At 63.4% G+C, this 20,466-nt stretch overlaps 2 protein-coding genes across 2 annotated transcripts; both read left to right on the plus strand.

Moving 5' to 3' along the window:
- Positions 1-135: 135 nt before the first annotated feature.
- Positions 136-14,575, plus strand: HGS (hepatocyte growth factor-regulated tyrosine kinase substrate). The gene is made up of 22 exons (XM_030295559.1): positions 136-232; positions 1,691-1,775; positions 2,106-2,181; positions 2,569-2,661; positions 4,326-4,449; positions 5,690-5,742; positions 6,146-6,214; positions 6,917-7,041; positions 7,920-7,998; positions 8,228-8,326; positions 8,451-8,552; positions 9,166-9,204; positions 9,289-9,432; positions 9,526-9,585; positions 10,092-10,302; positions 10,671-10,843; positions 10,925-11,065; positions 11,170-11,347; positions 12,917-13,050; positions 13,126-13,245; positions 13,428-13,517; positions 13,904-14,575. Exons 1-22 carry the CDS (start codon positions 196-198, stop codon positions 14,012-14,014), a joined length of 2,343 nt encoding a protein of 780 aa, XP_030151419.1. The 5' UTR covers positions 136-195; the 3' UTR covers positions 14,015-14,575.
- A 1,438-nt stretch (positions 14,576-16,013) lies between these two features.
- Positions 16,014-19,743, plus strand: MRPL12 (mitochondrial ribosomal protein L12). Its single transcript, XM_030296652.1, has 5 exons — positions 16,014-16,121; positions 16,745-16,931; positions 17,090-17,173; positions 19,086-19,220; positions 19,350-19,743. Exons 1-5 carry the CDS (start codon positions 16,048-16,050, stop codon positions 19,464-19,466), a joined length of 597 nt encoding a protein of 198 aa, XP_030152512.1. The 5' UTR covers positions 16,014-16,047; the 3' UTR covers positions 19,467-19,743.
- The last annotated feature ends 723 nt before the right edge of the window (positions 19,744-20,466 follow it).

The following is a 20,466-nucleotide window of genomic DNA, read 5'->3' on the forward strand; positions in this document are numbered from 1 at the left end:
GCGCTCACGACCTGGTGTAGCCCAATCGGCGCACAGCCTCTGGGGCGAGCCGAAAAGCCCGCCTCCTCGCCGCTCGCGGCCCGGCCCGGCGCCGCGCGCGTGCGCGCGCCCGGGGAAAAGGCGGAAGCGGAAGTCGGGGGCGCGCCGGTTCGCAGCGGGGAGCGCAGCGGCGTCGGGTCGGGGTCCTGGGGCGCCATGGGGCGCGGCAGCGGCACCTTCGAGCGTCTCCTAGGTAACGTGGCCCCCGCCCCCCGCGGCTCGGCCCGCGTCCTGGGAGCTGAGCCGGGAGGCGGCCGCCGAGCCCCCGGGGTGGGTGGGCGCGCCCGCGCTTTGGGGACCGGGCAGTCCCGGGTGCTGGGCGCGGGCTCCAACCCGAGTAGGTGAGGGTCTGCGGGGGAGACCGGGCCCGCGCCCGCGGCGACTGCGCCCGGGGCTCTGCTCCTGGGCCGGGAGCGGGCCGGTCCCGGGGAAACAAGCATCTGACTGAGCGGGCCACAAGTCCTGAGTCACGGAAACGGGTGACCTGGTCACATAGACCCGCTCCCCCAAAAAACCTAGGTTGCATGGGGTTTGAGGGTGCCCCAAACATTGGGCTCCAAAGGGTGGAACCAGTAGTGTCTTCACTGGGACCTGCCACGCTCTTATGAGCGCTACTTCCCTGGGGAACCAGGCCGGCGCTGTCTGTCCCTACTGGGCTCCCGGAAGGCCGCGGTGGTTTAGGAAGGCGGGTTTTCTGTTTGCCGGAGGTGGAGCTGATCCTTTGGGAGCCTCCTGGAGGTCACGAGTTTTAGCAAAGAAAATGAACGTTTAGGGACGTGTCCTCTTCTGGCCCCAGTGAAACTGCGTTGCGTGGGCTCTGTTTGGGGCCAGTGCTCCCTGTGCTCCGGTGCTCAGTCTGAGCCTGTCACGCTTTCCCCTTGAATACGGTTTTGGAGAAGACCTCAGATGAGGCACCTTCCTTGTTCTGAGCACACGCAGCTGAGCGGTGGCTCAGCCCCCCAGAGATCAACCCCGAAGTTACTGCCAGACCAGTACTGCGAGTGGGCGCACCTTGTTAGATCACCTGTGTGTCCCCGGGAGGAGAGCCAGCAGGGCTGGAGGACAGAGCATGTGTGTCTGCCTGAGGCAACTGTGATGTGGAGAGTGTGGAGGTGTCATTCGGAGAGTACTTCTTCCGGGTCAGTCCTGTTCTCATCCCACAAAACACTTGGCATCTTCTCCAGCCTCGCCCTTGCTGGGATCTCATCAACTAGGCTAAACTTGGGGAGAACCAGGGACTCTGCGGGATGAGGTGGCCGAGTGTAGTGTTGAACTCTGCCTGGCTCTGCCCCAGCGAGCCGTGTGACCTCACTTCTCGGCTTCCTTGTTTTTGTCGGTAAAGAGGATGGAAACAGGACCTTGCTGGCGAGGCTGTGTGAGAATTCAGCATTTGCATAAAGCCTTTGGAACAGCATTTGGCCCACAAGTGCGTAACCGGTGTTCCATATCATTTTTTAAGCGGTTTGTCCTTTCTCTGAGAAGGACAGCGCTGTCATTATCAGGTGGCAAGAGGATTTTCATGTGCCTTTCCATTCAGTCCAAATGTTTTAAATGGGAAGGAGACGGTCTCTCCTCCCTGTTGCGGAGCTCTGGGGCCACCTAGGGCATCAGACGAATGCCGAGCCCCAGTAATGATGCGTTTTTGCTTTAGACAAAGCTACCAGCCAGCTTCTGCTGGAGACCGACTGGGAATCCATCCTCCAGATCTGTGACCTCATCCGCCAGGGGGACACGCAGTAAGTGAGGCGGGCCTGTGCCGCCCAGAAGCGAGGGGGCGGCACCATGGCGCGCTCGGGGTTGCTTGGTGCCCTCTGATGCGCCAAGATCCGGCAGTGGCCTGCCCTCATGGGAGCAGGTCCCGAGGTGGAGAAGTGAATGGTCTCCACACTGGGAGTTTTGGGATCTGGGGACAACGAAAGGGCTTTCTCTGTATAGTCTGGAGGCGTGTGATTCCCTTACCGTTTGCTTGGGGGTTTTGAGGACCAGAGGGCGGGTGGGCTCTCTCCACGTTAGCTTCTGAGGTGGTTCATTTTTCTATTTCTTTTACCAACGTCCTTTTCTTTCAGAGCAAAATACGCAGTGAGTTCTATCAAAAAGAAAGTCAACGACAAGAATCCCCACGTGGCCTTGTATGCCCTCGAGGTAACTAGCACCCCCCCCCCCCCCGCCCCACGCTCTGGCCACCTCAAGAGTCCCCACCCCGGTGTCCGTGTCAGGAAGGCAGAGACAAGTTGAGTCTGGGGCCTTGCCCACCTGCCTGGGGAACGAGGGAGATACGAGCAACCTGATAGAGGTCATGCCTCAGCTCTCCCACCTGCAGCCGGCTGACTTAGGGCCCAGAGATGGGCCCTAGTCTCTGTCCCTGGTAGTAAAAAAGGAATCAGAAGGGGCGCACGTAGCAGTGGTTGCTGCCCGACCCAGAGCTGCCACGTGGATCCCTCGACAGGCTGGCTTGCCCGAGGGGCCTGTCCAAGAGGGGCGTCCCACCCTGACCAGTGACTTGGCCCGTCCCTTCCTCGGGTCCCGCAGGTCATGGAGTCTGTGGTGAAGAACTGTGGCCAGACGGTCCACGATGAGGTGGCCAACAAGCAGACTATGGAGGAGCTAAAGGAGCTGTTGAAGGTGGGCTCTTGGAAGGGACAGACGGTTCTAGACTGTGGGGGGTGCAGTGGCCCCGAGGCCGGGCTCTTCTGGGTCTTTGCCGGCACCTGGGGCAGAGCAGTGCCGGGCAGAGCAGAGAACAGGAAGGTGAGCACCTCAGCCTCAGGAATCCCAGCTGGGTGAGGTCGGGCGTCACCAGAAGTGAGCCAGGCTGCTGCGTCTGGGGACACAGAGGAGACCCTGCCGTTCCTAGGGGAAAGGCTTCCCAGGGGCTGGGCTCAGAGCCTCACTGGGTGGTGGGGAAGGAGCTGTGTGTGCGTGAGTAGCTGTGGGCAGGGTGTGCGAGTGGAGGCCTGCGGGGAGCCCCGAAGCGTGGGCGGGGGGCGGGGGGGGGGGGGCTGTCCCACGCGCAGAGCCAGGATTCTGAGCAGGGAGGCACGTGAGTCTGACGTGTTCGTGGAGGGAGAGCTGGGGGAGATGGCATACCGGGGACACCTTGGGGAGTGGGTTTCACACTCTCTGTTCTTAGGGGAGGGACGGTCCTCCAGAGTCCCTAGAGAGAGTGTCCTGCACGGGCCACCGCACAGCTGCAGGGATTGTGATGTGGGTGACAACATGAGGTTGGGTGATACAGAGCAGGTGGTGCGGCCATTCTTTGAGGTGAAAGGGCATCTCGCAGGGGTGAGGCCACCTGGGGGCGGCCAAGGAGCCCAGCCCCATATACCGGCTCTGTCACCACTGGTGGGCGGGGCCGCCGCTTCCCGGCCCGGGTGGGCACCTGTGGGCTCACGTGGCCAAGAGCCCATCTGGGGCCTAAGGTGGGTTCCGACTGGTGACCCAGGCAATCCTTAGGGTGGGCTGGCTACAAGGTCAGAAGGGCTAGCCCTGCCCCTCGTGCTATCGTGGCCACGTCCCATGTGCCACACGTGGCTTGAGCCTGTTAACCCCGTCTTGTAGAGGGAGGGTAACCGTAAGAAAGAGGGCTCCACTCACTGGATGCGGGTTACGGGAGAGAACCGGAGGCCTCGTGCGTGAGTCTAGTTGGCATCTCCAGGAAGCAGCTTACTCGCCCTGCTGTCTTCCTGAGCGTCCCCGAGAGAGCTCTGGAGATGTGACTGGCCGTGCTGGAACCTGGTGGAAATGGTGGCTGTGCACGCGGGGAGGTTCCTGGAGCGGCCGGCCCCCACCCACACAGGCTGGCCGTGGCCAGAGGAGAGGCAGCCGGCCGCGTGTCCGCGGCCTCAACGCAGTCCTGCCCGGCTCTGCCTGTTACGGCCTGGCATTTGCTGGAGCCACAGTGGGTTACAGACTGAGGGGCCTCTGGGCTTGGTTAGGGCGCCTTGGGGTAGGGCAAGAGGAGGCAGGGTAGTGGATCTGGGGAGCTGGGCTTCAGGGAGGCCCCAGCTTTTTCTAGGGGACTGAGGACAAGTTTGGTCCTGTGTGGGTAGATGGCTGTGATGGGCTTGTCCTCGGGGCCGGGCTTCACGGAGGAGCGTCGGGCCTGGGGAGTGGGTCCGTGCGTGGCCCCTGTGTCCCACGCAGGGCCCCCCACACACACACCCCCGCCGGCCCGTGCGCTCAGAGTGGCGCGGTCTCCCTGCCGCTTCCTCGCAAGGCACCTCTCTGCTGTTCCCATCTCTCACGGCCCTCCTCGTTCTCTGTTCTCCTTTTTCCTTTCTCTGCAGAGGCAGGTGGAGGTAAATGTCCGAAACAAGATTCTGTACCTGATCCAGGCCTGGGCGCATGCTTTCCGGAATGAGCCCAAGTACAAGGTGGTCCAGGACACGTACCAGATCATGAAGGTGGAAGGTGAGCTGGGCGGGGTCTGTCAGGTCCCAGGCTCGGGACACGCGTCTAGGAGCTGAGGGGCCGCTCTGCACCAGGCTGTCCCAAGGAAGGCTGTGTGCACCGTGTGCGGGGCAGTGGACGGCATCGTGCTGCGTGATCGGTGGCGGGAGCGTGAGGTGGTATCGCCGTGGGGCAACCCGACACCCCCTGGGTGAGGCAGACGACACACGAGTGAAGGGTTAGCGAAGGAGCCAATTCCCGAGCGTCAGGTGCTAGGAAGGAAGTAAAGCCTGGGAACCCTGCCTCTAAACCCTGGTGCTGGTTTAGCACGAGGGCTGGAGAGCGCCTGGGGAGCAGGCAGTTCGCACACCAGACCTGAACACGAGAACGGGCAGTGAGAAGGGCTGGGCCCTGGAATCCCACAGAGGATTCCGTTCCGAGGCCCTGGAGCCACGGCGGGCTGGTGCGAAGGCATGGGAGGTGCCAGCCCACAGGAGAGCTCAGGCAGAGCTGGTCCCAGGAGGGCTTTAAGCTGGGCCGTGACAGCTGAGGTTCCTCCCCGCCGCCACAGTGGCCGTGCCGAGCTGGTGGGGTCTGGCAAGGGCTGAGCCACCGTGGCTGAGCGGGTGTGTCCCCCACCTGTGCAGAGTCCTCTGGCCCTGAAAATGAGGGTCTGGTGGCTACGGGTGGGTAGGAACCTGTGGAGAACCTGTGACAAGGGTCCTGTCCGTGTTGGTGACTTGGCCTCAGGTCCGCAGTCCCTGGACCTCGGACCTGGGATGGTGGGTATATGCTCACGTTCACTTTGCTGAGGAGAGCATCCGAAGCTCGAATTCTCGAGGGATCTGCGTCTCAGAAAAGCTTGGGAACTGGTTTTAAGACTCCTGAGAGGTACAGGGGGCTGGAGCGTGGGGCCAGGAGCCAGATGGGAGGTCCAGGGAGGATCCGTGAGGCCCTGGTGTGGTGGGAGTGCGGCCAGGCTCCATGCCACAGCCCCGGAATGGCGCGGCCGTGGGGAGCCACCCCGGGTACCGGGCAGGCCCACTCGTGCACCCAGGCGCACTCACCTGGTGCCGGGTCGCTGCTCTCTGCTCCCAGGGGCTCTAGGCCTCCTTTTGTAGGTCTGTTTGGGGAGGCGGAGGCCAAGAGTTAGAACGTGGCTCCTAAAGGTTTCGGGGCAGACGGGGTGAGGACAGGTGAGGCGGTCAGGGTCTTGCGTGCCAGGGTAGCACCGGCGGTGACCGCGGGCTCTTTTCTCCAGGACACGTGTTCCCAGAGTTTAAGGAGAGCGATGCCATGTTTGCTGCAGAGAGAGTGAGTTCACCGGGTGCTGGGCATCTGGGAGTTAGGCTGCTTTGAGGGAGCCGAAGGGAAGCCCGGGGGGCCCGGCTTGTTGGGAACCTTGGTGGGGGAGCTGCTGTCTCCACGAGAACGTGCCGCTGGGTCTCGTCAGGCTGGGGTCGGAAGGTCGTTCGAGGTGCCTGTGGCTGGCGGGCTCGCGTAGTTAAGACCCGCCGTTGTGTCGCTGCGGCCCGCAGGGAGCCTGGCTGCCACGTGCTTGGAGCGGACCGGGTGTCCTGGAGTGGCCTCCCTCCTCGCGTCTGCGGACTTGGCCCCCGGCCCCTGCGCTCTCTGGGGTCTTCCCCCATTTGTGGGGAGTGGGCATGTCGGCAGGGAAGGCGGGGGCCACGTGACCCTGACTCTGCCTGTCCCCCAGGCCCCCGATTGGGTGGATGCCGAAGAGTGCCACCGCTGCCGGGTGCAGTTCGGGGTGGTGACCCGCAAGGTGAGCGTGCCCCCCGGGGCAGCCCCCAGACCACCCGCTGTTGCCGTGAGTCCGCTGCACCCACTCGAGGTCCTTTCCCTCTTGGCTGTGACCTCGTGGTGCGGGGGGGCGGGGGAGGCGGGGCAAGTCCACCCCCAGCCGTGCGGTCATCGTGGTCACCGAGGGGTCCTGAGTCTGATGGCCTGTGCTGTCAGAGGAAGCTTGGGCGAGGCTGTGTCCCCCAGGGGACAAGAATGCTTTGGGCTTGGGGCCGCGGGAGGCTCGGGCGTGTGTTTCCCGGGCCTGCCGCGCCCTTAGCTGCACCTCACGGCCGACAGCCTGTGCGCTCCAGCCCCCCGGCTGCAGCCTCCCTTCCTGTTGAGGCACAGACGGCAATGGTGCAGGCTGGGGCCGGGGGGGGGTCTCAGCTGACGCCCCGGATCTACTGTCCCGCAAGTACTCATCCCCGAGCACAACTCGTGCGTGGGTTTTTTTAATTGGACTTCTTCTCCCACAACGGTGGCTGCAGTCGGGAGCCTGGAAGCGTGCTGCTTCCCGAGGGTCTTTGTGGCCACTCAGGCCTGCCTTCTGCCCGCTCTTGGCCCAGCTCCCACCCGGGGAGGCCCGGCCGGGGACACTCAGCAGCAGGCGGAGGTGGGCAGGGTGGGCGCGAGAGGGCAGCGGCCCGGTGGCGGGCCGCGCCCTGACCCGCCCCGTTCACAGCACCACTGCCGGGCGTGCGGCCAGATCTTCTGCGGCAAGTGCTCCTCTAAGTCCTCCACCATCCCCAAGTTCGGCATCGAGAAGGAGGTGCGCGTGTGCGAGCCCTGCTACGAGCAGCTGAACAAGTGAGTCCGCGCCGGCTGCCCCGAGGGCCTCGTGTGCTCCGGGTCCTGGCTGTCCAGGAGGGGGGCTGGCACGCACCCAGGCTCTCAGACCTGCCAGCCGGGTGCTAGGGTTTGTGTGCTTCTTAACTTTTTAGCTTGGACGTAAAACTTAGGGAAAAGACGCAGGGGCGGTAAGCAGACGCCATGTGGTGTGGCCTCCTCCCGGCTCCCTCAGTGTTGAGGCCGCCACGTTGGCATAATTGCACGGTCCCCCTTCCCCACCCACCTGCATGTTCACGCACACCGTGTCCGTTCTGGATCTCTGCGAGTGAGCCGCGGGTAGCCCCCCGCCCCCCTGTACCCCAGGCCCCGTGTGTTTCCCTAGAAGTGCGCGCTCTCCTGGGAGCACAGCACAGTTGTCACACCGGGCCACGTGACATCAGCGCGGGGCCAACACCTACTTTGCGCTCCCATTCTGGTTCCACTGCGTCCCTGTCAGGCCCATCCAGGTCCGTGGCACATGACAGGTGGCCATCCCATCTCCTCGGCTGCCTTAGAGTCTGGTTCTGTGCTCCTGGTTCCGTCCCAGGAGTGAGGCTTCGTCCCTCTTGGTGCGGCCCGTCTGGAGGCCCATGCTGTCCATCCTCCGGCGTCTGCGATGGTGTCTGCAGGCCGCTCCCCTGAAAACTTCCTTTCCCACGTGTGAACCTCATTTTCAGGAGAGGGGGCTGGGGCTTAGGCCGGTGACCTGCCCAGGGTCCCGCATCCCAGAGGCGACAGCTGGTTTGAGGGACCGGCTTTTCTCTAGAGCATGGCCTGTGGCACTTCTGTCGTCGTTCTGTGGGGATGCTGGGGGCTGGGGTGAGGTGCTCGGCCACCCAACGTTCTCTCGCCTCCAGGAAAGCAGAAGGAAAGGCGTCGTCCACAGCGGAGCTGCCCCCAGAGTACCTGACCAGCCCCCTGTCCCAGCAGTCCCAGGTACTCCTGGCCCCGGGCCCCGCTCACCGGCCTGTCTGTCCCCAGCTGCCCCCAGAGTACCTGAGCGGCCCCCTGTCCCAGCAGTCCCAGGTACTCCTGGCCCCGGGCCCCGCTCACCGGCCTGTCTGTCCCCGGCTGCCCCCAGAGTACCTGAGCGGCCCCCTGTCCCAGCAGTCCCAGGTACTCCTGGCCCCGGGCCCCGCTCACCGGCCTGTCTGTCTGTCCCCAGCTGCCCCCCAAGCGGGACGAGACGGCCCTGCAAGAGGAGGAGGAGTTGCAGCTGGCCCTGGCCCTGTCTCAGTCAGAGGCTGAGGAGAAGGAGAGGATGGTGAGCCGAGGGAGGCTCCCCCGGTCCGGGGGCACGGGGGGAGAACGTCCCTAGACGTTTGGGGAGGGCCGAGGAGTGTGGAGGCTTAGTCCGACTGCGCCCCGACGCTTCCCTGCTCCTGCAGAGACAGAAGTCTGCCTACGCCGCTGCCACGTACCCCAAAGCAGAACCCGCGCCCGTGGCCTCGTCGGCGCCCCCTGCCAGCAGCCTGTACTCCTCGCCAGTGGTGAGCCCGTCCCAGGCCGGGCCGCGGTTCTGTGCCAGGGGGTGGGGAGGCAGGCCGGAGGGCTGCCCCAGAAAAGACGGCGCCTGATGGGGTGGGTGAAGGTCGAGGTCCGGGCTGGCCCTGCCCGGCCTTCCTGCCCCTGGCCGGGGGTCCCCTGTGAGGGGAGAGGACATGGGAAGGCTGGAGGCATCCCTCCCGCCCCGCCCCGCCCCGCCCCCGCCCCGAGCAAGAGGAGATGGGTGAACCCTGGGGTCAAAAGGGGTCTGCCTTTTTCTGGCTTTAGCTCCCTCTGTAAATAGGGGGTGGGTGGCAGGTGGGGCGGAAGATTTAGGAAGTCGTCGTGGGCTCTGCGGGGCTGCACGAGCAGGGCGGCCAGCTGGCCAAGGGCCTAAGGAGACCCTGCACCTGCCGTTGGGACGTTACAGTGTGGTTTCTGGGAAGTGGCGTGGGGGTACCACACCCAGAGCCCCGGGGGCCCCTCGGACAGACTGGCCGGTGCTCAGTGCCCAGTGTCACGGCCGTGACATCCCAGCATCCTGAGCGATGGCCTGGGAGGAGCCGGGTGAGTGTTCGAGCCCGTGGGTCACTGCTGATCTGGCCTGTGTGTCCCCAGACCTCGTCGGCGCCTCTGGCTGAGGACATCGACCCTGAGGTGAGGGGGCGAGGGTGCCTCTGCGCGTGGTGCTTTCCCCTGCAGCTCCCTGGCCCTCGGGAGTGACCTCTGTTGCCCGTGCAGCTTGCCCGGTACCTCAACCGGAACTACTGGGAGAAGAAGCAGGAGGAGTCCCGGAAGAGCCCCACGCCGTCTGCCCCCGCGCCCCTGACCGAGCCGGCTGCCCCGCCCGCGGAGGGGCACACAGTCCCTGCCAGTGCGCTGGAGGTGGGCTGCTCCCGGCACTCCAGGCCCGCGGTCCTGGGGGGGGCGGCGCCTGGGATAGGCCGGACGCCCCTCTCACCCTCTGGCCTCTTCCAGACGCCCCTCCCGGAGACAGACTCTCAGCCCGTGGCCCCCTCCAGCGGCCCCTTTGGCGAGGTAAGCCGTGGCCCCCTCTGAGGGCCCCGTTACGGGCACTACTCCTGGTGGGGCCAGGGCCCCGCCCACAGTGACCTCCCGGAGGCGAGCTGTTCCAGCCGAGAACTCCATGGAACCCCTGCGCACCAGCTGGCTCTTGGCCACCTGCTGCCTGGCGTGGATCAGAACCACCCGGATGAATCTTTGTTTGCCCTGTCCTGGGGCTTGGGGGCTCTGTGGGCCATTGACTAAGAGACCAGGGCCTCTTCAAGGGAATCAGGCCACCTTGAAGGGTTCCGAGCCAGGCCGCCCAAGCTCGGCCGGCTCCGTCCCGGCCGACACGGAGCCCAGCGCAGGAGGCGCTCCTGGGGCTCCTTGGGGCTCCGCGGCACCATTGGGGGGATCGAGTCAGATGCACAGCAGGGTCGGAGCGTAGCGCCTGGAGTGGCGGGTCCTGTCTGGGGGGCCCTGGAGGGCACGGGGTGGGGCGGGGACGCGCAGCAAGGTCCCACGTGTGTCCCGAGCAGCAATTCCAGAACGGGGAGTCGGAGGAGAGCCACGCGCAGTTTCTGAAGGCCCTGCAGAACGCCGTCACCACCTTCGTCAACCGCATGAAGAGCAACCATGTGCGCGGCCGCAGCATCACCAACGACTCGGCCGTGCTGTCCCTGTTCCAGTCCATCAACGGCATGCACCCCCAGCTGCTGGAACTGCTCAACCAGCTGGACGAGCGCAGGCGTAGGTGCCGCGGCGCGCGGGGCACCTTCCGTGGCGGCCTCGCTGCGCCCCTCGGGGCGGTGCCCGCCCGGTCGCCGTGGGCGCGGCAAAGGTTTTTAGGGTGGGGGCGGGGCCGGGCCGCGGGCAACTCGGGGAAGTGCCCCCGGCGGCGGGAAGTGCCCCGCTGAGCATAGGGCAGTCCGCTCAAGGAGGAATCCCGCCCCCGGCCCTGCCCCTGAGAAGCCCACACCCCGGCCGTGCCCTGTCGCCAAGCCCTTGGCTGGGCAGAGGCGGGCCCGGTGGCCGTTGTCCAGAGTGGGAGCCCAGCCCCGGGCGGCCAGCGCTTCCCACCCACTCCAAGGGCTCCCGGCTCCGCCCTCTCCCCACAGTATACTACGAGGGGCTGCAGGACAAGCTGGCGCAGATCCGCGATGCCCGGGGGGCCCTCAGCGCCCTGCGGGAAGAGCACCGGGAGAAGCTTCGCCGGGCAGCTGAGGAAGCCGAGCGCCAGCGCCAGATACAGCTGGCCCGGAAGCTGGAGATCATGCGGCAGAAAAAGCAGGTGCGGCGGTCGGCCCCGGGGCGGCGGGGACGGGGGTGCCCAGGTTGCGGGCAGCCCTGACCCCTGCCTCGTGGCCCGCAGGAATACCTGGAGGTACAGCGGCAGCTGGCCATCCAGCGCCTGCAGGAGCAGGAGAAGGAGCGCCAGATGCGCCTGGAGCAGCAGAAGCAGACCATCCAGATGCGGGCCCAGATGCCCGCCTTCTCCCTGCCCTACGCCCAGGCACGCACCCCCCCCCCGCCCCCGCCGGGCCCACCCCTAGCCGGGGACGCCCGCGACCAAGTACTGCCCTGACCGCGCTGACCGTCGTCTCTCTCCGTCTGCAGCTCCAGGCCGTGCCCGCGGCCGGGGGCGTGCTCTACCAGCCCTCCGGCCCAACCAGCTTCCCAGGCACCTTCAGCCCAGCAGGCTCGGTGGAGGGCTCCCCCCTGCACACCGTGTACATGAGCCAGCCGGCGCCCGCCGCCGGCAGCCCCTACCCCGGCATGCCTGGGGCCGGAGCAGGTAACAGGGCGGGCACCTCCGACGAGCCCCAGACCACCAGCTTGTCCTTCTTCGTTCTGGAGTAATTTTGGGTTTACAGGAAAGCGAAAACAGCACCGAGAGCTTTCCAGGTTTTCCCCACGTTAACGTTTCGTTACGTTTGCGCTCTCTTCTCATACGGGCACGTGTGCACTCTGCTGAACCTCTTAGAGCAAGGGGCAGGCACGATGCCCTTTGCTCCTCGTGGTCTCGGCACGCGTGTCCTAAAACCAGGTCACTCCCTCGCGGCCTGGGCACGGATGCCACGCTGGGAGCCCCTGAGGCCGTGGTGTGACGTCCTCCGCAGCCGGGTTCAGCTCTCACACATCCCCTTGTGCCAGTAGGAACCCCACGGTTGTTGTCTTTACCGGTTCTGTTTCTTTTTGTCCCTAACCTAGAATGTTCCTACTCTGTGTGTTTCACGACACGGACTTCTCAAAGAGCCTTGGCCCATGTCTTACAGACCACCCCTTGGTGGGTTTTGTGTGGTCTCGGTCGGCGTGACGGCTGTGGCTGTGTCTGGGCCAGTCATCGGGGGGCTACAGTGTTTAGCAGGAAGGCACAGCCGGCCGCTGGCCACGTGGTGCGTGGGCCGTCTGTTGGGTGTCCTCCCTGGAGGGGACGGTTTTCCCGTAACCAACAAGACCCTGTCGAGGAGATAAGACACCTGCATCCTTGTTCTTCTGCAGGTTTTAGCTCGTGGTTTTAATGTTTTTTGCTAGTTTTGTCTGGGTTTATCATAACATTTGCCAAACGGTGACTTTATCTCGTTCCTCCCGTTGATCAGAGGTCTGTTCAAAATAAGGCACTTTTTCTTCTCTCCTGTTTACTTTTTCATCAGGCAGACCCATTTTATTCAAATGTCACAGTGTGTTTGGACGCTCAGATGGTCACAGGGTTTCCGGTGGCCCCAGGAAACCCCTTCGGCTGCTCCATTTCCTGAAATGTAGCTCCCGTCCAGCGAGCCCCTGGTCCTGATAGCGGAGGCTCTTTGGCAACCCGGGCCCAGGTGCGCTCAGCGCAGGGGACCGCCGGGACGTGTAGACGCACACGCGCGGCCTATCTTCCGGCAGGCAAAGCTTCAGTGATACCGCACGGGGCTCCCTCCCCTTCCCACGCCTCTCACTCCTGCCTCTCGTCCACTCCACGTGTGCTGTTTTGTCCGTTCCTGGGATACACACAAAGTGGCTCCGGGAACGCCAGCCCGAGCCACTGGGGACAGGCGCTTGCTGACAGGTTCACTAGGTCTGTGGTCCTCTCTCGGCCGAGGACGCAGGGTCCAGACGCTGAGTTTCCGAAGGCCCGAGGGCTCATTTTCACCAACTTCCCGTGTCCTCCTGTCACTGTCAGTACAGTTTGGTTCATCTCTTCTGATTTCATTCTGTTTTAGAACTCCTCTCCTATTCTCGTTGATTTCGTTGCTTTTCTTTTTGGGAGAACGGGAAACACGAACTCGCTCCCAAAAGTCACGACGAAAAGGGAGACTCCGAAGTGCTGCCCCTCCCCGCCCCCCACCCTGCAGGACAGCCAGCTTGCTCCTCTCCCCTGCAGATCCCGGCATGGTGAGCGCCTACATGTACCCAGCAGGAGCCGCCGGTGCGCAGGCGGCCCCCCAGGGCCCGGCCGGACCCACCGCCAGCCCAGCCTACTCCTCCTATCAGCCCACCCCCACGCAGGGCTATCAGGTAGGCAGGTGGGGCCGCTCCCTCTCCCGGGGAGAGGACCCCAGCCTTTGTCCCATCACGCCCTTCCCTCCACAGAACGTGGCCTCCCAGGCCCCACAGAGCCTCCCGGCCATCTCCCAGCCTCCACAGTCCGGTGCCATGGGTTACATGGGGAGCCAGTCGGTGTCCATGGGCTACCAGCCGTACAGCATGCAGGTGAGAGACTGAGGCGTCCACACGGAAAAGACGCCAGGGGAGCACTGGCCATCCTGCTCAACACCCCCTTCCCCACCGTTAGGGTCTCCTAGCTGGTGGGCGTTTGGTTTTTCAGGTCAGAAATGCCCCCCCCTTTATTGTCGGCAGGACTCCTTAATGTGAGTTTCGCTTCATTTTCACAGAACCTCATGAACACCCTTCCCAGCCAGGACACACCGATGCCGCCCCCACAGCAGCCCTACATCTCAGGGCAGCAGCCCATGTACCAGCAGGTGAGCCTCTCCCAAGGCTGCCGGCGAGGCTCAGGACGCTGAGGGTGGTGGGGCTGCCCTGGGGAGGACAGACAGTGCAGGCCAGGACTGGTTCCCAGCAGCGAGGACATCAACACACACCGCACGCCCACCACAGCACCCACAGATATCCAAGCTACGCACGTTTCCTTAAAAGTTCGAGGCCAAGTCAGCTCAACTCCACAGACGTTGGTTGGGAACGCTTGGGGTCTATGCTGGGGCAGGAAGAGAACCGGGAACCGGCCACACGCTGGGAGGAGGGAGTGGGGCGGGGCCTCACTGGGGCTGAGACCAGGGCAGAGCGTTCTGTAGAACAGCCAGTAGAGGGTGGGAAGGCGGGGCCAATGGTTCCTGTGTGTCCCTTCCAGATGGCGCCCTCAGGGGGACCCCCCCAGCAGCCGCCCCCCGTGGCCCAGCAGCCGCAGGCACAGGGCCCTCCGGCACAGGGCAGCGAAGCCCAGCTCATCTCCTTTGACTGATCCCCAGCGGGGAGCTGGCCATCCAGAACAACACTACGGTTCTCTGAAACCCCTGCCTCCGTCTCTAACTAGCATCGTCCTGCCTTGCTCTCCTCTTACCGCCATGTAGTGTCCCTGCTACAGGCAGGGGGTGGCCCTTCCCCCTGGCCCCTTCCCCCTTTCTGTCCTCTTCTGCTGACTCCTCGTGCTCCAGGCCCTACCCTCATCCCCATCTCCCTGAGTTGGGTCTCTGACCTCTTTCCCCAGGGCCAAGCCTCAGAGGGTGGGAGGGAAGGACCTTCTCTGAGAGGGAGCCCCCAGCCCAGTGTGTCAGGTCCCGTGAGGGCTGCTGGAGCGGGGCCCTTCTGTCCCGTGCAGCCTGTGCCCTCCCATCTGCACCGTGAGCCTGTGCAGCCTGTGGTCTGACTAGTGTGCGTGCCCCCCAGCGGTCAGCAGGCACTCCCGGCCCTCACGGGAAGGTGGGGGTTCGTCTCCAGCTTCTCTGCTTTTGAGCTGCCATCTCATCCAGTGCCCTGAGTAGACGGAATGGAACACTGAAAATAAAACGTCTTTCAACAAGTATCGGAGTGTCTGTTCAGAAAGAAGGTGGTAGGCAGCGGGCCCAGGTCTGGGCAGGGGCGTGTGGGCACGTGTCCGTAGGCCAGCCTGTCCTCCAAGCCTGGCACAGCTCCGCAGGCAGTTGCCAGGGGTGGATACTCTCTGGCAGCAGCTGCAGATCTGCTCCCGCCCTGAAAACTGGGCGCCATCGAGCTGTGCCCTTGGGGACCCAGCAGCAGCCCTCTCCACCCGGCTCTGCTCTGCCCAGACTCCTCCAAGACTTGCAAAGCCCAAGGATCTGGTCTGATTCTACACCAGTCGTAGTCCTGAAGAAAATATTTTAAGAATGTAAACTCACAGCCCTTTGCGTCTAGAGTTCAAAACATTTCACACCTTAAATACCAAGTCTCTTAGATGACCCGGCATTAGCTCTTCTGAGAAAGAATGGACTAGTTTAATAGGTGATCTGAGTGCAGGTCAAAAGCAGGGCCAGGAGAGCAAGAGGTGGAGGCAGAGGACGGCTCTGCTTTCGTGATCTAAAGTGCGGTTCCATGCCTGGCTCTTGGAAAATGAGCTGGAAGAGGAGAGACCCAGGGCCCTCAGGGCAGGTGTTGGCTGAGCGGGGTGGAGCTAGAGGTCTAGGCAGAAGAGCAGGTGCGGAATGTCTGGGAGCTGGCTGGAAAGGCAGCTGGAGACAGAGCGAGGTGTACGGCTAGCCCTCCCGTCCAGGGCTCCATCCCTCGACCCTTCAGAGCTCAATCACAACCCTTGGCAACGCTGTAAGGGGAGAGCCCCCAACTCAGCTGCCGAGGCCCTCCCGAGGCTACGGGAACCGCGCGGGCGGGAAAGGCAATCCCTCAGAAGGAGGAGGAAACCAAGGAAAAGACTGCCCAGAGGGCAGCGGGAGGCTCCCCGCACTAGGTGGCTCCTGGCTGCGGGCAGCCAAGGCCCCCAGCACGGACCTGCGGAGAAAGGACACCTGGGATCCCCGTGCCCGCCCCGCGGCGGCGGAAATTCGTTGTCAGCCGCCGCGAGGCTTCCCCAGGTTCTCCCTGGCCGGGCTGCCCGGGGGCCGGGACCGCCTCCCCGAATCGGCCGGAGCCTGGCTCCAAGCGTCGGCCTTTTCTGGCCTTGATTCCCCCAGCGAGTAGAGGGCCCCCAACCGGTCACCGTCCAGCCCCAGGCCCCCGGCCGCCACCAACGACCCTCTACGCCTGCGCGGTTCGCCGCCTAGTGGGTAATCTCGGGGAAGCGAGCGCGAGGTGCGGCTAGAGCGTCCTCTCCTACTCGTTTGCCCGGCGGCTTCGTCGGCTAGAGCGTCGGTCCCCAACCTTTCGCCCGTCGGGCCCGCGCGGCTAGAGCGCCCTCGCGCAGCTCGTATGCTCGGCGGCCTCGGCGGCTAGAGCGTCCTCACGCAGCTCGTATGCTCGGCGGCCCGGGCGGCTAGAGCGTCCTCCTCCTGGGGAGCCGCGTGTGACCTTCCCGCCCGCGGACCGATGCTGCCGGCGGCCGCTCGCCCCTTTTGGGGGCCGTGTCTCAGACGTCAGGGCGCTGCGCTCCGTCTCGCCAGGTACCACGGTCCGCCGAGGGCTGGCGGGGCGGCAGGATCGGGGCCCTGGGCCGGCAACTGAGGGTGCAGGTTGGGGGCGGTGTCCGCGTGCGGCGGGCGGGATGCCACCCCCGACTCGGTGGGGCCCGGAGCCGGTGCGGGTCGCGGGGGTCCCCACTTGCCGGCCCCCTAACCACGCGTGCTGCGCAGAGTGCTAGGGGTGGTCCCAGATGACCTTGCTCAGGTCCCTGCCTCTCTGCGGGCCTCAGTTTCCCCTGCAGGCCTAGTGACGTTGGAGGTCTTCCATCGGTGGGCCCGGCGTTGTGCCGTCCGAGGGCCCCAGGTTCTGAAGGCCTTAGTGTAGCAAAATGCCGTCAGGTTACTGCCCTGCTCCCGTGGGTTGATAGAGAGTTTTCCGACACGGAAACTAAACGGTGTGGGTAGTCTGTCTGCAGATAATTGCGTGCATTTCTACGGCTCTTTGAAGTGCTTAAGGTAGCTGGGAAATCCCCTTATTCGCGTGGACCCTGGAATCTGAGAACCCTGGGTTGGGACCTAGGAGCTAGAACGGCGCTCTTATCATCAACCTGTCTGGTCTGTGTCACTGGCCTGTGCCAGGCTGACAGCTTTGTTTGGGGGGCTAGGCAACAGGTGCCCCGTGTCTGCGCTGTGCGGCTGATGAGATGCAGCAGCCCTCGAATGGGGGAGGCCCTCGCCGGCGCACCCCTGGATAACGCCCCCAAGGAGTATCCCCCCAAGATCCAGCAGCTGGTCCAGGACATCGCCAGCCTCACGCTCTTGGAGATCTCAGATCTCAACGAGCTTCTGAAGGTACCACAGGCCCTGGCCTGTGTCTTGTTCCTGGTGTATTTGGGGTGTGTAGTAAATTGCCCGGAGTGTGCCCTCTGAATGTGAGGATCCTGCCAGGCTGTGTGTTTATCTTGGGTGTGATGGGCAGCTACTGAGATTGCTCTCTCCCCTCCCTGCAGAAAACCCTGAAGATCCAGGATGTTGGACTCATGCCAATGGGTGGCACAGTGCCTGGTGCTGCCCCTGCTGCAGCAGCCCCAGAGGTGAGCCCGGGCCAGGGTCCTGTGCAGAAAGGCTCCCGTCTTGCCTCGTGTCACATGGCCCGACGCCCAGATTTCTCTCGTCCCTTGTCTTGGCCCTGCATCAGTCACCGCGTCCTGCAGACCTGTGTGTGCTGGCTGTGGGCTCCCCTGCGGCCCTGCCAAGGGTGTGCAGGTCCCTGCCCGCGTGGAGACCGCGTTTTCGCGGGGGGAATTGACAATGAGTCAAAGGAGAAGAAAATTTATGTTGAATAGCAGGACTTGAGAAGTGCTGTGAGAAAAAAGTAGGGAAGAAGCTGAGGGGAGAGGAGGGTTATGATGTCAAGAAAGGCCCTAAAGCCGAGGAGATGTGAGGATACAGGAGGCAAGCTGCAAGGGGGCTGCACGCGAGAGAGCCATGGGGGCACGTCAGGGGCTGGAGCGGCGAGGTGGGGAGGCACTGGACAGGCTGGGGTCTCTGTAAGGAAACCAGCAGACTTGAAGCCACATGTGAATTTGTTTTTTGTTTTCTAGGTTTTTTAGTTTGGTTGGGGGCTGTTGCAGTTTTTACAAAAAGTTTCGAAGTTCTATCTGCAACTGCAGATAATGCCCTGTGTATCTGTCTCCAGTCTCGATAATTAGTAAGGTTTTGATATTTAATTCATTTGTCCTTTGAAGCTTAAGGCAAATTTCTTTCTTTCTTTTTTTTTTTTTATTGCTTCTTTTTTTTTTTTTTCTTAACGTTTATTTATTTTGAGAGACAGAGACAGCACAAGTAGGGGAGGGGCAGAGAGAGAGGGAGACACGGGATCTGAAGCGGGCTCCAGGCTCTGAGCTGTCAGCACAGAGCCCGACGTGAGGCTCAAACCCACAAACCATGAGATCGTGATCTGAACTGAAGTCAGACACTTAACTGACTGAGCCACCCAGGTGCCCCTCAGGGCACATTTCTGATCTGTCCTTTCTTGGTGCGCTCCAGCACACATCTCTAAGAACGCAGGTACTGACGTAGCCAGGAGCCATTTGTACAACAAATGTAATTAGCAGTGGTTTTCTATCTCAGTCTACTTAGATTTAGCTAATGGTCCCAGACTTTATAACAGTTGGTTTACCCAAATCTATACGAGGTCTGTGAATTGCATTTGGTCATTGGGTGTCTGAAGTCTGGATCACTGTCATCGGTCTCCTTTCCCTGGCCATCCATCCCCTACCAAGGAGACCAGGTCAGGGGTCCCGTAGAGTGCCCTCCCGGGTCCATATGTGTCTGTGGCTCCCCTGGCATCACATCCACTCCCCCACCTGCCACGAAGTGGTAGCTTTACAGACTCACCATGTTCAGCCTGAATGTTTGGGACAAGGAGAGAGAATTACTCTGAAGTCTGTCATCTAAACTGGGACACTTTGGGGGACGAAGGAACACTGTTAATAATAGGGCAGGTGCAAAGCAGGACAGCCCCAGGCTGCCGGGCCGCGTGCCCCCTGCTCTCCGCGGTGCTGTATCTTCACATGTGGTGGGAGGGGCTCTGTCAACCCCAGTCCTCCACTGGTCACCTGGGGACGGTGCAGCTGTAAATGTGTCCATGTGATTTGGGGCTCGCCTGAGGATGCGCCGAGCACTGTTGGTGTCACCCTGACCGGCTACAAGTGACTGTGTTTAAGGGACGAGGGAACCTGAGCGGGGTCGGGGTGGGGGGAGGTGGTTTCAGAACCGCCTCCGGAGAGATGGCAAGGTTTCCAGCGACGGAGCAGGTGTCGCTGAGGAGCACATGAGGGAGGGGCCCCGGCGCTGGCGAGGCGGACCGGTTTGTCCTGAGCCCAGCTGCCCGGCGCGGCCTCCCGCTGGAATTGCAGGCCTTGCTGTGCCATCTTGGCGACTTTGGGGCCACAGGACCGAATGTGCCTGCTTTACCCCATCCTTTCTCTCTCCCTCTCCCAGGAGGCAGAAGAAGACATCCCCAGACAGAAAGAGCGGACGCATTTCACCGTCCGCCTGACAGAGGCAAAGCCCGTGGACAAAGTGAGGCTGATCAAAGAAATCAAGAACTACATCCAGGGCATAAACCTCGTCCAGGTGAGCTCCGCGCTGCACAGCCCTCTGGCTGTTGCCGCTAACGTGCTAATGGTACTCAGACCGGCCCCTCCTAACGGCAGGTTTTTTGGGGGCAACATGGGCCCCATTTCTGACTTTGCTCTCTGGCAGGCAAAGAAGCTGGTGGAGTCCCTGCCCCAGGAGATCAAAGCCAATGTCTCCAAGGCCGAGGCGGAGAAGATCAAGGCAGCCCTGGAGGCGGTGGGCGGCACCGTGGTTCTAGAATAGGCCAGCTCTGAGGACTGGTGGACTGGGGTCCCTGGGACCTGACCTGGGGGAGGCCCCCTCCTGCTCCAGCCCTGGCATCCGGGACCCGTGGTGGGAGCGGCTTCAGGGCAGAGCTCTGGCACTGGCTCTGCCATCTCTGCTCCGGGACAGACAAGGGACCTGCTGAGACGGGGGGCAGCTCCTGTGTGAGCACCGGGGAGACGAACTCTGGAACGTACCAGAGGCAACACGCGCCCCCTGGTGGCCACTGAGAAAAATACATTGCTCGGGCGCCGTGTGTGCAGTGGTGTGTCTGGGTCAGCGGCCAGTGGGCGGTGGGGGCTGGCTTGGAGCTCCTGCCCGCCAGGCAGGCCGCCCGGGGGTGGCAGGGCTCGCTCCCTGCGGGGCACGTGGGGGTCGGCCAGCATTCCTTGTGTCTTCTCTGTGCAGGGGCCTGACCTCGGAGGTCCGGCAGCAGCGCACGGAGGGGGGGACGGGGGGGTTGGGGCAGCACCCAGCTTGCCTGAGTGGTGGCAGCTGCCGCGAGGCTGATGTCAGATCGTGACCTGGGAGGTGGGCGTGGAGCACCGGTGCTGGTCTTCGGCAGGAAGCGTAGTACTGGCCTACAGACAGGCAGGAGGTGAGGCGTGTACCTGAGAACGGCCAGCCCCCGTGTCCCTTCCCTGGCCATGCTGGAAGAGTGGTCTGCAAGGACAGGGCTGCGGGCCCGGAAGGAGATGTTGCATCTGGGAGTGCCGGGCTCTGGGTACCCTGAGGACAGGTCTGGGGAGCTGGCATGTGCCCAGGTGGGCGTGCCTAGCACCCGGATGCCACCTGTGGGCCCTCCCGGAGGACCCTGCTGGACCTCCTTGTAAGAAGGCTGCTCCCTGACCCAGAGAGCCCCACCGGCCAAACCTGTGGCCCGCATAGTCCCAGGGAGTTAATGATTCACCATCAGCAGGTCTCTGGGCGTGCCTTCCCTCAGCAGAGGTGACTCCTGGGCCACCTGAGGCGGGTATGA

The sequence above is a fragment of the Lynx canadensis genome, chromosome E1, assembly GCF_007474595.2.
Source record: "Lynx canadensis isolate LIC74 chromosome E1, mLynCan4.pri.v2, whole genome shotgun sequence".
In the NCBI taxonomy this organism is placed as follows: Eukaryota; Metazoa; Chordata; class Mammalia; order Carnivora; family Felidae; genus Lynx; species Lynx canadensis.

Bases quoted from the DNA above. Each gene is read 5' to 3' on its own strand.
- HGS (XM_030295559.1), top strand. From the start codon at position 196: ATGGGGCGCGGCAGCGGCACCTTCGAGCGTCTCCTAG. The intron at 10,844-10,924 runs GTGCGGCGGTCG...CGTGGCCCGCAG, and splicing joins TCATGCGGCAGAAAAAGCAG to GAATACCTGGAGGTACAGCG. The intron at 11,348-12,916 runs GTAACAGGGCGG...TCTCCCCTGCAG, and splicing joins CATGCCTGGGGCCGGAGCAG to ATCCCGGCATGGTGAGCGCC.
- MRPL12 (XM_030296652.1), top strand. From the start codon at position 16,048: ATGCTGCCGGCGGCCGCTCGCCCCTTTTGGGGGCCGTGTCTCAGACGT. The intron at 16,122-16,744 runs GTACCACGGTCC...TTGGGGGGCTAG, and splicing joins GCTGCGCTCCGTCTCGCCAG to GCAACAGGTGCCCCGTGTCT. The intron at 16,932-17,089 runs GTACCACAGGCC...CCCTCCCTGCAG, and splicing joins ATCTCAACGAGCTTCTGAAG to AAAACCCTGAAGATCCAGGA.